The sequence below is a fragment of the Thunnus thynnus genome, chromosome 16, assembly GCF_963924715.1.
Source record: "Thunnus thynnus chromosome 16, fThuThy2.1, whole genome shotgun sequence".
NCBI classification, from domain to species: Eukaryota; Metazoa; Chordata; class Actinopteri; order Scombriformes; family Scombridae; genus Thunnus; species Thunnus thynnus.
Genome location: NC_089532.1, coordinates 26150064 through 26166332, shown reverse-complemented (window position 1 = coordinate 26166332; position 16269 = coordinate 26150064). Strand labels below are relative to the sequence as shown.

The 16269-nt window shown below is 39.9% G+C and overlaps 1 protein-coding gene across 1 annotated transcript in view; it reads left to right on the top strand.

The window, feature by feature from the left end:
• LOC137199911 (myelin transcription factor 1-like protein) overlaps positions 1-16269 on the top strand; it is a 120549-nt gene that overhangs the window by 44951 nt on the left and 59329 nt on the right. Inside the window, exons 4-5 of the mRNA XM_067614522.1 lie at positions 2129-2174; positions 4636-4669. Coding sequence (XP_067470623.1) covers positions 2129-2174; positions 4636-4669 — 80 coding nt within the window. The remainder of the gene's footprint in view (positions 1-2128; positions 2175-4635; positions 4670-16269) is intronic.

The window sequence follows — 16269 nt, the reverse complement described above, 5'->3', positions numbered from 1 at the left end:
TGCACAATTTCATTAGGTATGGATGAAATAGAATGATTGAACCTTTTTCCAGAAATTTGCTGGGTTTCCCTTACTTTCAGATAGTGCAATGACATAAATCATGATTTGGCATTTTGAATAACAGTGAGATACCGATTATGCTGTTGATGGTAATAATGCCAATCAGAGGGTGATTTAGTTGTTCATGCTTTGCAACACAAAAGTCAAAATGAATATTTTGAACTGCTTGAGCAACAGAGGGCGCTGTTGTATAGAGGGCGCTCTTCATCCATTTCATGTAAAATTTGAAAACTAAGGGTTGTTCCTGTTTTTAACTCTTACATTTCTTCAAAGGTGCATGCTTGTCTGTACTGGAAATTAATTTTTTTCCTAAAATAATTTAAAGCCAAATATGAATCAGGAATTGCCATGGTAAACCCAATATCACTGTAGTACAAATCACATAACATTGGACAGTGAGATATGAAACAAAAATTGAAGTAGCTTGAAAAAAGCACATCATAATATATGCATCCTAACAAAATATAAGAGTATCAGGAAGCTGCAAAGTCTCAATATATCTATTATCTATGGAAGGGCAGCTAAACCCGTTCAAATTTCAAGGTGGAGCCATGTAGTGTATGTCTGACTTTCTCTAGATTCATAAAATGAAGTATATAAGCTTGTATGTGTAGGGGGGAGGGCACTTTTCCAATTGATTGATACGAGTCACCTGGGCAAAAGTGTTAAAAAGGTCAAGCTGGTAGGCAGGAAGTGAAGTGCCAGGTGGGAGAATACCAAATAGACCATCAATAGGAGAGGGCGGCTCTGAAAGGCTTGCAATAGCTTGAAAGAGTGCTGCAAATACTGATTTCCAGAAAGGTGGAAGAGAAGGACAAGACCAGAAACTATGTAAGAGAGTGACCGCAAATACATGTTGGGTCTATGTTTGGGTCAAATCTACCCAGTCTACATCTGGTCCAGTGAGTCCAATGAACAATTTTGTATTGAATGATCCAATTTCTTCTTTGAAAGTAACAGACATAGGGGATTGTAGTGCAAAAAAGATGGTTATAAAGCATCCAATATAGTATTGAGCAGAGAAAAAAAACTAAAACTGAAAATTGGGCAAGGACATACCACCTAAACTTTTGGGTTTCTGTAATGTCTCCTTCTGCATCTTAAGGTTCTTATTGTTCCAAATAAACTGGGAGATAATACTGTCAAGTTTATGAAAAAAGATTTGGGAATGAAAATGGGAATGCACTGACAGAGATAAAGAAACCTAGGCAGAATATTCATTTTGACACAGTTTAGGAGGAGAGCCCAGCACTGAAAATCTTGCTTCAAGCGGTTAAGCAAGGGGGTGAAATTGAAGTCAAATAGGTCATTAAATTTCTTTGTAACATGGACCCCCAGGAAAGTGAACTTCTCCCGGGAGATCCTGAATAGAAAACTAGTGAGGGGGAAAACCTTGACTGCTGCATTCACGGGCATGAGTTCGCTTTTTACAGAGTTCAATTTATAACCTGATATATTACCAAATGCATCCAATATATTCAATACTTGAGGATGGATGGATTTATCTGGGTCTGCCAAAAACAGAAGTAAGTCGTCCGCATACAGAGCTAACTTATGCTAGACTCCTCTAGTAATACCCACCACATTCCTATTTGTCCTCAGTGCAATGGCAAGTAGCTCTATCACAATAGCAAATAACAGTGGAGAAAGTGGACATTGGACAATGTATTTTTTTGAGTTATTTCCTGAGATACTGAGTACACTTCTAACTTCTGATTATAACCAATGATACTGTAAATATAGATATTTGATTGAGGAAATTTTGTATAAATGCATCCACTTGCAGCAGAACAGATGCATTGGCAGAGGTTTTATAAATCAAATTTACTATGATATGATTTGCTATGATTGAAGATGACAAGAATCCAAATGTTTCTGTAATTATTTACACAAATGTTGTCAGTCAGTCATCTACATGAAATGCTACATTTGAGTAGTGAAAACATCAGGTGTGGATTGCATGTTTGACAAGGGGGAAAAGAAAACTCTGAACCTGAAAGAACATTTAAGATAATTTTGTGATGCTGTCTGTTGTGTGTTTAACAGCTTGTTTGTACCTTCCCTGCAGATGGAGGTGGATGCAGACGATAAGCGCCATCGCACACGCTCCAAAGGTATCTGCACGGATACACACGCGTACACACAGCCACTCAGGGTGACCTTCACTCCCCCAACACAAACACACACATGCACAGACACAAGCACACACATATATACTGTACACACACCACTGCACAAATCCCAGACTGTCACACTGTATCTTGCAGAAACAGAATCAGAAAGTCCACATTTTAAAAGCTTTGTTCCAAAATGAAATGTCCAACAGGGTGACATCTAATCCTACAAACAATACATAGTGCCAAATATAAACAAATTATGGAACTTTTAAAAAGAGAACAGGTAACTCATGACTTGAGCTGACAAACCGATGACTCACTTTTAAAAATGTTTTTATAAGATTTGAAAAATTTCCTACTTAGAAATGTGTTAATAATATTACAACATTGAAATTCTCACCAAGTTCTGTCCTCATTTCACCCCCTGCCAGCTCCCCTGTCCACTCTTACAGGTTTAAAGCAACTAAAAAGAAATGACCATGTTTTAATCAGAGAACCTTGATAAATATTTTATTTCTTCTACCATTAAAAAGTATCTATCACCTTTGACCGAACAAGTAATAAGGTGGTAACCATTGTTTCTACATCATGTGGATCAAGCACTTTGTAAGCTGTGTATTGAAGTTAAGTGATTGAGTTACAAGTATCCTCTAACCTGATGCGCCAGATGGTTTGTTATAGAGAGCCATCTGAGAAGTTGTCCTTGGACACTGTTTAGAAAAGGGAAGGCACTTTCAAAATATACTTGGCAGGTGATTGGATGAACCATCTGTCTATCACTGTCTTACCTTGTAAGGCAGCTGGATTCGTGAGATCATGCAAGAATCCTCATTGGAAGTTGATTGGTCCAAACCACTGGCGGTTTGGACACAAGCTCATAACTTGAAGCCTGACAAGATAGATTCTCGTGTGATCTTGTGATGTCGTGTTCTCGCAAATCCAGCTCCCTCACAAGGTAAGGTATCTGCCCATCAGCCAAAGAGAGAACAAATGTATGACTGGAGGATTGGCACTGAAATCATCTCTCTGGCTGCATCCAAAATTACTTCATCATTCACTACTATCCTGTACACTATACACACTTTACTATATAGAGAACAGTACATTTACATTTTGGATGCTTATAAATCATCATCATCGTCGTCATTTTGCGTCATCACTGGCAGGTGTAGTGTGGCATACCTGCTCATTTTTGTATCTACAAAATATGATACATTGCATTGCAGAATTGTAAGTGGAGAATAGTGTGTATGCCATGGACACTACCTTTTTTGTTCTATTGTTTGACTTTCTGAGGGCACTATATAGAGTGTAAATTTCACGCTCAGAATCCAGTTTACTGATGCACAGTAAAAACAGTGAGTGTATAGTGCACTACATAGTAAATGGGGGGTGATTTCAGATATAGGCCATGTTTCTGTTAGCACTGATGTATATGCTCACACTTTAGAATACAGTGCATTAACTTGTGGCAATTAGCATGTTGAAAACATAAGAGCACATGCCAATATGCCAATATAACAAAATAAGTCTTAACATTCCCAGAAACATGGCAGGCAGGTTTACTGTACTTGGGGTCTACTCAAAGTGAACTATCCAGCCTTAGACCTCAACATCAACAGGTCATCATTTATTCACTTATAGGACAAGGTTGGTCTGCAATGATTCCTGCACACACTGAATATTTAAGACACTTCATTTTCTTTTTGTACGATATTTGGTAGTGCATTTTAAACTGACATCTACTTTCTTCTTTCTTCCACTGCAAATATTTTGCTTTAAAATTGTGTTATCTGATTCTACCACCATTTCTGCATTATTTATTTTAATCTGATTTATAACAGTTCTTAATATTCAAACCAGTTTTCAAATGAACACTGATAATTTCCTGATTTTCTGAAAAATATTGAGCTGTCAGAGCATAACATGCACAGCAGACATATTTTTTTGTCAATCTTCTAATCACATATTTCTTATGGTGAAAAATAAATTTACTGACTAAAGCTGATGAAATGTGCATTTGCTCTTAACATACACTGAAACTGCTGTATATGTAATTGTAATTGTTCTAAATGTTCACTTAAAGCTGTTCACATCATTAAGTCTTTCAGCTGGATGTTACACACTACATAGAGAAATTGTTCTTTTAAGGAAATGAATGTTTCAGCGTGGGTTTAGAAGTACTAAATGGTAAACTTAAGACAATATGTTTTTCCAAAATGAATATATATTGTTTTTGAGTTGAGTTGCACCCACAAACACAACTACATTTCTAAGTTCTACTGGTAATTTATTTTATGGTAAACCTACGCAGATCATAAGTCACAATGATCAACTATTAAGCAGGTTCCTTTTTATGTTTTATACAAAGAGCACAAGTCAGTTCTGTTTCATAATCATCCTCACTCTTTCTCTCTCTCTCTCTCTCTCTCTCTCTCTCTCTCTCTCTCTCTCTCAGTGCCTGTGGATCCAGCATTAACAGAGCTTTTCAGGTCAGTGGGATTGAAAAAGTGCACTGCACTGATACACATGCACGCACGCATGCACACACACACACACACACACACAAACACACACATACAAACATACAAACAAAACACAAACACAAATGCACAGACAGAAAGAAAATACACAGAGCAGTACAAACACATACTCATCCACACCCACACACAAACACACACATTCAAAATTGCCCTGCTGTTTTCACAGTGCCGAGGACAGTCAAACTGTGCCTGGATTAACTGTCACCTTATAACCAAGCAGAGACATTTTCTGCCTTTCCTGTGCCAATGATAGCTGTCTTCACATCAACAACCATTCACCTAACTCTGCTCTTCTTTCGCTTTCTTCCTCTTCTTTCTGTTCCTCCTGATTTATTCCTCTATTTCTCACTTTTTTCAGCCATGAGGAGAGACTTATGTATAGTTTGTTTACTCTTTCCCCCATTCCTCCCTCTGAGTGTGAATTTATCACTCTATCTCCCTCTCTCTCTTTGGTCAGTGTCACAAAATATGTTAACAGAAGAACGGAAACAACACCCGCCAATTTTTTCTTCCCTCTAGTTAATATAATTCCCCCATATGAAATATTAAATAAGAGGGTTTTCTCCTCTTTTAATGTTCCAACTAGATGAGCTAAATAATTCTGTCTTTGTCTCATTTACTTGATGATATTTAGCATGATAGCCAATTATCAATTCATTACCCATGCAGCACAACTCTTTCTCTCTTTCTACGCCTACAGCCTTAAAGTTCTTGTTGGGTGAGTTGAGTGGGTGGAAGGTAGAACACAACTTCATTTCAAATTTGAAGCTTTTCTTTGTCACTGTAAAAGTTTCTCTCCAGTATAGTTTTTGAAAGCTATTGTCATTTTTAAAAATGCAGCATAAAGTTATTTAAAATGCATATTACAGTTTTTCCTCCATTGCTAAGACACATTTCTTGAAATTATGCTCCATTTCCCAAAACTCTAAAAACAAATGTAACACAAACACAAACTGCACGCTCATCTTTACAAACTTCAAAATTCCATGTCAAAACCAAACCGTCCACTCAAAACCATGTAATCTCACATCTAAACCAAGCTTTGCCTCCAGACATCACGCAAAAGCCATCAAATATACACACAGTACAAAATAACCATTACACACTGGTGAGATCCATTCAAAACACTACCGTAAAAACCTGATACCGCAATGAATAATGGTTTCCCCCAGAACAACCTCTTTACATGATTAACACAATATAAAGACACAACACTTGTATACATTTTCAAAAAAATGTAATTCCTCAATGTACTGTAATAAAATTAACTGGCATTGAGTAAAAAAGTAAATGTACTGTAAAAATATGCAACTGCTAGAGAATGTAGAATACAGTAAAATAATATCCATGTATTTACCAACATAAACCAATAAAAAAACAGTTTGTACATAAAGAAAGAAGTCACATTCATTCTGCCTCAGGTCTTTGTAGATCCATTTTTCCACAACAAGTGAACTGACCCATCGCCCTGTTATCTATCTATCCTGAGGTTCTGATTGCTGTGTGAACAATTTTGACTCTTAGTTCCACCAAGAGAATTGTGTGTTAATTGGGTTCCAGCTGTGATGACTTGTGTTAATGATATTGAATGCCAGTGCTTTCTAAATGAGCACATGAGTGAAAACAGGGGAATAGTGTTTATAGTTTTGGGAAATGGGTCTGTCTTTTGGTAGATGGCATTGTGATTTGAGGTGTTTAGTTAATAGGCTTAGCTGTAGTGTGTAAGTGAGAAAAACTGTAAAACATAGTAGGTATGTCAATTTACATGTTGTCAATAAGATTTTGACTTTACTGTGATCTTAGAGACAAATAAAGTTAAAGACAAAGAAAATACAAAAGTGTCATACCGTGTGTTGGTACACATTAGGGCTGTACCTGAATCCCAGATTTCCAAGTTGACTCTGAGACTCCAGTTGCGGCCGAAAATGTGTCTTTTCGGCCGCTGGGTGTCTGTATAATATTTTGCCATTTCTTCTGCTTGTTGTTCCTGCTCACTTATCTGTAGATTTTTTGGGAATTTTAACATGCTAGTGGTGTTTCATATCAAAACACCTTACCTACAATTACAAGAAACACTACTCAAAGCTGCTGCCCAGTTACACTGCTACAGAAAAGGATTAGGGCCACATGTGAAAATTTTATTTGAGTTCTGAGTTTAAAGTCAGAATTCTGACTTCTTGAAAATTTTATTTGAGTCAAATAAATTTTTCACGTGTGGCCCTAATCCTCTTCCATACACTGCAGTCCAGTAGGCTATACATACAGAACAGCAGCCACACACTAAACTACCTGATGTCAAGATTTGTTCAAAAGTCACGTTTTAGTGTCTTTGTTTGCCATACTTTCACATCACAGATTCAGTGATGTGAAAGTATCAGATTTCCACACAGTAAAAGAAATAAAAAGTGTGTGTCCAGGTAATGAAAGTAATGACACTCTAGTGTGCTGAGGAGCGTCTCTCCAGCACAATCAACACATGGGCTGACAGCGCTGTCAGCCCATGTGTTGATGGCGCTGGACTGCACTAGGGGAAGCACTATTTTGGTTCAAAAGTAGTTTAGCTGATCTGCTATCACTGAGCACTCAAGTAGAGTACATCAGAGCAGCACTCCCACTATTGGTATCAGAGGGAGTTGTGCTGCCCTGTGTCACCATTCTCTATCATTACAGTTAGTTTTGTAGTAAGGTGATTATGAGACAAGACAAGGTTTGTAAAAGTCTGCCATGTTGTTGTCTTGGTTTTCTTTGTGTACAGTAATGCAGCTAAAAAGTTTTTTTTAATGCAATGAGTCGACTGACAAAATGAGGTTGGACTCAGGGGCTTCTCGACTGATGATTCAAATCATTGATGTTTGGGGGGCAGCCCGAAATGCTACACAATACCCATTTCAACAAAAATAGCTTTGTTACTCACCATTCAAATGTACCAGCCACAGAAACAGCTGGGCCTGAACAGAGCTCTTACACTGGCGTTGTAACAGCGTATTGACTTATGTTACACACAGTTCAGCACAGTCTCTTGGGATCAGACGTGTAGCCCAAAGGATTTAGCCGGAGTTCATTAATGTTAGCCACTCAGCCTGTTTGTCCGCACTACTGCAGTTGTGACAGTTATGTTAGCCATACACGCAGAGGCTAGAATTAATGTGCAGAATGTTGGGGTTTTTTTGGCATAATATACAGAATATATTTTTAGTTTCTTATTATTTCCACTATTATTTACAGAGTGCAGAGTATAACCTGTTTGGGAATTCAAGGGTGGGTATTTCAGTGCCCTCTACTTGTCTTTGCAAGTTGTTTCCACCCTAGCAATGTGTGAATTTCATTTGTCCTTGGCTGTGTGTTAGGGGGTGGTTGCAGCTAAGATAAGGGTTCCTGCCTACCTATATATCAATAAATAATATTCCACCTGGAAGATTACTGTGTAGCCTTTAGCTGATATTCATAGATAGTACAAGGTGTACTTTCCCTCCTCTCTCGCCCCAATCCTTCATCCCCCCTTACTTTCCCTCCTTTACCCATTTTCTATCATTCTCACCTCACTCGCTTCTCTCTCTCTCTCTCTCTGTCTCTCTTTCTCTCTCTCTCTCTTTCCCCCTCACTCTGCTGCTGCCTGCAGATAGTAATTAATCAGGAGATCGATGTGAAGCCTATCTCCAGGCTGAGGCGTCTATAATGTCGATAATGCTGCTCGATGGCCTCTCTCCCCGGAGAGTTGATAGTCTTCAGGACGAACACACTTGACTTTACATAGAGCAGCCTGGGATGGGTCAGGCAGTTGCTGCTATGCTGTGTGTGTGTGTGCATGTGTGCGTGTGTGTGTGTGTGTGTGTGTCTGTTTATATGTGTATACCCTTCTTGTATACATCCATGTAACCTGCACTCACATACAGTAAACACACACACACACGCACACACACTGGAATGGGTCAACAATTATATATGATGACAAGAGTCAGGTGAATTGTGGAACACGAACTAACTGTAATGTTTTTCTATACTCATACCCAGTAAAAACAGTAAGATATAAATGTTTCTTGAGCCTTTTACTGAGAGTATTTGTACGTTGGCTGTTGACACATTAGGATAAAGACATATGTGTGAATGTTTTGTGTTGAACTGGTCCTGAAACACCTTCAGAAGGCTCCACAGGAAGTTCAGGGCCCTATGGCTTCTTCTAACCTGATGTGCCAGATGGTTTGTTACACAGAACCATCTGAGAAGTCGTCCTTGGAAACAGTTTGGAAAAGGGCAAGCACTTTCAAAAAATACTAGGCAGGTGATTGGATGAACCATATGTCTGTCACCATCTATCACAGTTTTACCTTGCAAGGCAGCTGGAGATCACAAGATCACACGAGGATCCTAATAAGATGCTGATTGGTCTGGACCACCGGTGGTTCAGACACAAGTGCATAACTTGAAGCCTAACAAGATGGATTCTCACGTGATCTTGTGATGTTGTGACCTCGCGAATCCAGCTGCCTTGCAAAGTAAGCTTTCTTCATTGTACAACTAAAATTGAATTGCAGATTTTTTTTCTCCTCCAGCATACAGATCTGCTCTATAAATCACATGTCACATGCTCCCCTTTGGGAAAAAAGTCAGTGCCCAAAAGAGAAATGTATATTTTATATTTTTTGGATTTAGGATTATGCCCTCTGTCCATGCATTAACCAGTCAGAATAGCATTCATTCTTCTTTTGTAGATGGAGAACTTGTTTTCATTCAACCAACCAAATTCTTTCATTTTCAAAGAGCTACACACTTTGAACAATCTATATTGACTTTCTTGCTAATGTCTCCCTATCTTATTATGTCTTGTCCTGCATCTGTAGTCAGTCAGCTGTATCATGTTGAACAGTTTAAAAACTCACCTGAAAATGCTCTTAGCTGCAGTTACCGGCAAAGTGTGTTTACTTTGTCTTTCCGTGCCCCTCCCGACACAACTTCCTGTCAAGCATGAACATTGACATGCCCACTCACAAGCTTGAAAGAAAAGGAGCATTTTCTGATATTTCCTCAAAGACCTTTTTCTTTTGTTTAATAACAAAAAGTATATTTGAAAATCACTTTGCCATCATTTATGACTTTAGAAAGGGATGATTTCATTTGGACATTTTCAGTTTTTATAACCAGGCTGAGAATGTATCTGAAACTGTTGCCAGAGCTCATTGCTGTCTTTAGCTGAAACCTGCAAAAGTGCAGATTTGGTTGCAGTTAGCTGGATCATGACTCATAACGGCTCAAACATAAAGTTAAATAAATTACATTCATCTTATTAAAATTTATATATAAATGAGTATTCCTTTCCTTAAAGGCACCAACAGAATAGTGTTGTTAAGTTTGGTTATGGTGAGAACATTACTGAGAAGCCATTAACATCTGTGAAAATGACGACTTAATTTTCACAACACAGAGTTGAGAACCTATGCATGCAAAAAATACAGGAAATACTACTAAGATAAAATTGCTACACTTGAAATAAACATAACTTAAAGTTTTTGATGTGATTATTGATGTTTCCAAGGAGATACGTCTTTTAGACACAAACATGTTTTAAAAGTACCTGCATTTTAAGTACATATTTTATACACCTGGATTTATTCTATTTATCTTTAATTTAATTTGAGCCATTTTCATAAATGCTATTAAAATTCAGTCAACCAGATCTCAGGTGCCAACAACAATATGCCAGTTAGATGTTAGACTCTCCTGGCTTCAGACATCAGTGAAATCTATATACGCTGAGGCAGAAGTGTATGATGAGCAATGAGCTTTTGTGGGTGTGTTTGAAGCGTTGTTACAGTACAGTGGCACATGGTGCAGGAGGGAGGACATGGATTCCACACAGAGTAAAACTCAGGTTGAGGTCAGGTTTGAAGACACGTGGGAAGAAGCAGGTTAGAGGTCGTTTTCAGCGGGAGTCTGTGTGTCATTTCATTTGCCCCACATCTGTGCACAATGACAGCAGCAGGAGATATGAAAGACATGGAAGGTAAAGGCATCACTTCCCATTCAAAGCTCCAATTACATGGTTGAATTTCTTTTATGAAAGAAAAAAATAAAGATAGCTTTAACAGAGACCCCATCTCAATAAACCTCATCATGGTTTTCATATGCAGGGTGGGGGTGGTGCTAGACAGAGAGCTCACAGCATAAACATTCCCCTCCACATCTCTTTTGTCATTTGCATATTTACAGTCTGCCATGCTAATCAGGTTTATTGGGGTGTATAAGTACTGTGCATGAGCTCAATAGGGAAGGATAGCTTTATGGCAGAGACTGTATGGTGGAGGCACTGGGATGAAAATTGCCCATAACCCCCATTTCTGGAAATAAATGGTTTCTCCTGTGGTAATCCAATTTCAAAAGACAAAAAGAGACGTCTTACGTAACTAGGACAGCACGGGCTTTTGCTAATTATGGTGTTAATGCACAGAGAAGAATTCCCCTGATTTTAAACAAAGACCAAGATTTGTGAAGATATTTTTGTGTTTTGGGGTGTTTTTGGGTGTATTTTAGCAAGTGCAGTTCTTGCAGTATCACATCTTAAAACAGAGAAGAATCAAAAAACAGAAACTAAGAACTGTGCAAGGTGATGGATGTCTGGTAGAAAGAATTTGTTAATTTGATTGCATGTAAAAAAAAAAAAAAAATGAAAGGACATTACACATCACTTAAAAGCTATCAATATGTAAAGATTTTCAAGGTGGACATCTCAGTGCCTAAGGCTGGCTTGCAGAGGTAAACTATTCACTCTTATTTGCATTAATCAAAAAAAGAGAAAAAAAAAATCCAAGGAAACTAAATCCAGATTTGCACGATTTCACCTTGAGCACGTAGATTTCATTGTCAGTCCCGGTGTGCTTTGCACTGAAGTGTTGAGAACAGTTAAGTAAGGTGGATAACAGCTAAAGCCCCTCATTTTTCCCCTGTCACATTTCTGCTTCCATACAAAAGACATAAGGTTGTCCTCTGTCGCCAACTGGCCGAATGAGAGAGGCGTACAGTCCTGGCCCCAGCTTTAATTGCCGGTGTCAGAGCTGAAACATGGCCGAACAGGAAATGATCAAGTTAATGAAACGTTTTAATTATTCAACATAATTGTAGAACGTGATGAGCATGTCGGTGAATCCCTGGTCTGGCTGTTCATACAAGGTGTCTCCAACATGCACACACACACACACACACACACACACACACACACAGATTCACGTACTGGCTTTCTCTTCCTCTCTCTCTCTGTCATTCCCTTTGTCTCACACACATGTGAACACTTGCTTTCCCATGGTGCTCTCCCTCATCCTTATTACTCGCCATTCTCTTCAATGATAGAACGAGAGAGATCAGTCTGTGTTATAATTACTTGCTCTTGTCTGCTCGGGGTCGTTACTCCGAGCCGCCCACCTCAGCCCCCTCCACCCAGCCTGTATGCCCACTGGCCTGAGCCCCTGCAGCCATTCTGCACATCACTGCAGGGCTGACAGGCACTGCCATATCGATCTGAGAGCAGGAGAGCACAAGAATGAAAGTCTTTTCTCTCATTCTTTATCGCTGTTTCTCTGTTTAATACTACACACATACCCACACGCACACATTTGCTCACTGTGCACACCAGATAATTAAAGACAACTAAAACAAACATGAGGATATCAGTTCATCAGCATGCCTCCCTATCTCACTCTCTGTCTTTGGTCTCTCCTTTCTTCCTTCCTCCTGTTTCCTCATCTTGAAAGTCCTCTTCTTCTTCTTTTCTCCTTCCTGGCTCTTTTCTGTTCCTTTTCCCCACCTAACATCCTAACTGTCCCTTCCTTGCTCCTGTCCTTCCTTCCTTTTTCTCTCTACCCCTCCCATCTCTCTCGGCTGTCTCTGGCAGAGCTAATTCCCTCTTCAGATGGTGCGGCTCTCATTTGCATACTTATCAAAGTGTTTGGACTATCCGACAGAAGCTGTAGGAAGGTGGGGTCATTAATATGTTAATTAGCCTCCCCCTTCTTCCTTTTTCTCCCCCTCGCCTTTAGACGCCGGCGCACCATCCGTATCCTCCACCTCTCTCTCTCCGCTTCACACGCAGCCTTTGAATGTTTGAATACCCTCAGAGGCCCTGCAAATGCCATAAGACTCTGTAGACATCCACACATGGGGGTTAGGGTAGGTTCACAGCTATCTATAGTGGGTGTGTGTTTGCGTGTGTGTGTGTGTGTGTGTGTGTGTGTGCGTGTATGTGTGCACTCTGTAAGCTACCATCATTTACATGTCTAAGGTCATGGATTAGCAGCAGTTGTACGTATGTTCATAGGAAATTTTAGAGCCATAAGATGATCTGGTTGTACAATTTGTATCCCACCTCTGAGTTTAAAAAGGGTATATTTTCATAGAACAGTTCCAGAAATCTACATATTGCACTATTTATAGATTAAGTCTAATCCTGGCCTTCAACAAAGCACAGTTAATGAAGAATCTCTCCATTCATGTTTCAAGGCCAGGTTTAATCTGCATACAGGATGCTGTTCCCGTGTCAGCAGCAGTAACATGACTACAATAACTGTCCTGCATGAGGGTTGCAGGGTCAATAGTTAAGTCACTCAGCTGAAGGAAGGGGACATCTTGTTAATTCTGACTTATCTGCTCATGTGCAAAGGTTAAGAGGTCATTCATGGCATCTGCTCTGTTCTAACAAGGCTTGGTTGGCAGTACATTGCAGATGAGTCAACGTTGATATAAATGATTGACTGAGGTACTTACAACAAGCAACAGTGTCTGACATTAATTAAAAATGGCAAGGGAAGTTATGAGCAAATGTTGGCGCAAGGCACCTTGGGAATTGATGTCCTTGATCAAGCTTGTTTTGTGGTTGGCTATTTAAACTTTGGTGTGTGAGACATGAAATTTCATTCCAGTCTTCCACTGTACGGGAAAGCCAAAATAAACAGAATTCTAACATTTACTCAGTAATATGCCAGCAAACACAGGTAAGTGGCTCCTGGAATGAAAAGGAAACATGAAAATAAATCAACATTTTTCTATGGAACAGAAAGGTAACCAGGAACTCAAGTGTTTTCTAAAGTAGGTTTCAATAATTTAACCAGGAGAGTGAAGGCAAAGGAACTGTTACAATATTTCTGTTAGCTCACCAGTTTTGATTTTAGCTTTTCAAGGACTTCAACAAATATGAATTCTAACAGCTGCCTCGCTGAACATGCTTATGTTATGTAGACTTTCTTTCAGTCTCTTGCTTTCACCTCTACTGTCATCTCCTCTGTATGTTGTTGTGCCAGTGCACCGAGGGGTGGCTTGCTGGGCTCGTATTATATGTATGTAGTGGCGGAAATGAATGTAGAAGGGACTATATTAGCACACACCCTTCTACAGTAAAGATGTAAACAGCAAGAGGCAGTACCGACCATCAACACTTGTTTTGTACCCCTCTTTCTGTGGGTGGTTTTTCTCCTTCTGTCCTTCCCTCTTGGTAAGATAGGACCTAGCAGGGATAGAACAGATTGGGGTGGTAGCAGGGTTTGATAATGATAGAAAAGGAGAATAAAAGGGTTGTGTAAGAGTGTCTGTATAACTTGATTAACAACTTCTCTTAAATCAATAAAAATCCTGTGGTCCATCAGAGCGGAGTCAGGCATTTGTAATTTATGCAAAACTACAAACAGTTTCCCCAGGTTAAGTGAAATATTTTGTTCTGTTGTGTCAATGGAAACTATGAAGGAGAGTTTTCAGTTTTGCTGTTAACATACAATCATCATTATAGTCTGGTAGCATTATTGTGTACATTGAAACTAACCTAGATATGACAGTCTGAATGAGACTATTCTAATTACTTAGGTAAATAATAAATGCATGTGACAGTCATAATGAAGACACATGTAACTGTACTATCAGCTATGGTAGTTGTTTCCTCATTGCACAGGTATCTGTCCAAAAGCACCAACAGAGGTGTTTCAGTATTTTCTAAAGCTTAAACTCAGCAAACCAAAACAAAATCATCTGCCACTGACAAAATATTATGCATATTTATATTTTGGCTATTTGGAGTTACAAGTGCTAATTATTTAATATTATCATATACATATCACAGCATGTACATGGATGAGATTTGCCCTTAGATGCTGAAGGCTCTGGACATTGTTGGGCTGTCATGGTTGTCATGCCCCTTCAGTGTCGCATGGCTATCGGGGACAGTGCCTGTTGACTTGCAGACCAGGGTGGTGGTTCCCATTTTCAAAAAAGGAGACTAGAGCGTATACTCCAACTATCGGGGGATCACATTGCTCAGTCTACCAGGGAAAGCCTATGCCAGGGTGCTGGAGAGGAGGCTTTAAAGGAGGCTCCAATTGTTGAACCTCAGATTCAGGAGGAACAACGTGGATTCCAACCTGGCCATGGAACAGTCAACCAGCTCTTCACCCTTGCAAGGATACTTGAGGGGTCATGGGAGTTTGCACCTCCAATCTACATGTGCTTTGTGGACTTGGAGAAGGCTTACGACTGTGTTCCTCGGGGCACCTTGTAGGCGGTTCTGCAGGAGTATGGGGTACTGGGGCCATCGCTGCAAGCCACTCAGTCCTTATATAACCGCAGTGAGAACGGTGTCCTCATTTTCAGCAGTAAGTCAGATTCATTCTCAGTGGGTGTTGGGCTCTGGTTGTCCCTTGTCACTGATTCTGTTTGTGATTTTCATGGACAGAATCTAAAGGTGAGGCTGGAGGGAGGAGAATGTCCAGTTTGGGGACCTCAGGATTGCTTCTCTGCTTTTTGCAGATGATGTGGTTCTGTTGGCTTCAACACAGCATGACCTCCAGCAGGCACTGGGACAGTTTGCAGCTGAATGTGAAACAGCTGGGATGAGAGTCAGCACCTCCAAATCTGAGGCTATGGTGCTCTGCTGGGGTTTGGAGTGAGTTGCTGCCCCAAGTATAGGAGTTCAAGTATCTCAGGGTCTTGTTTACAAGTGAGGGTAAGATGGAGCATGGAGTTGACAGGTGGATCAGTGCAGCATCAGCAGTAATGTGGGCGTTGTACCCAAACATGGTGAAGAAAGAGCTGAGCCAGAGGGCAAAGCTCTCAATTTACCAGCCTGCTCCTTCGCATTGAAAGGAGCCAGCTGAAGTGGTTTGGGCACCTGGTTAGGATGCCTCCTGGACCCCTCCCTCTGGAGGTGTTCCAGGCACATCCAACTGGTAGGAGACCCTGTGACAGAACCAGAACACGCTGGAGGGATCACATATCTCTCCTGACTTGGGATCCCCCAGGAGGGCGTTGCCAGGGTGAAGGATGTCTGGGTTTTGAGGAAACAATTAAACTATTAATAATTTACAGGTATTTACCTTACCTGGAAGCAGGGCTTTTTTGAGTGTACACTACCTTTTACTTGTTTTGTAAATTTGTCCCCATTCTTTGAGTGTGTGAAATTTTCTATACCCACCCCTGGAGAAAGGGTGTAGGAATGAGGAAAGAAGTGAAGGAAAAGCAAAGAGATTAGAGGAGACAAAATGTGACATGAGGAGAGTCCTCACCTTGTTCTTTACAACAATAAA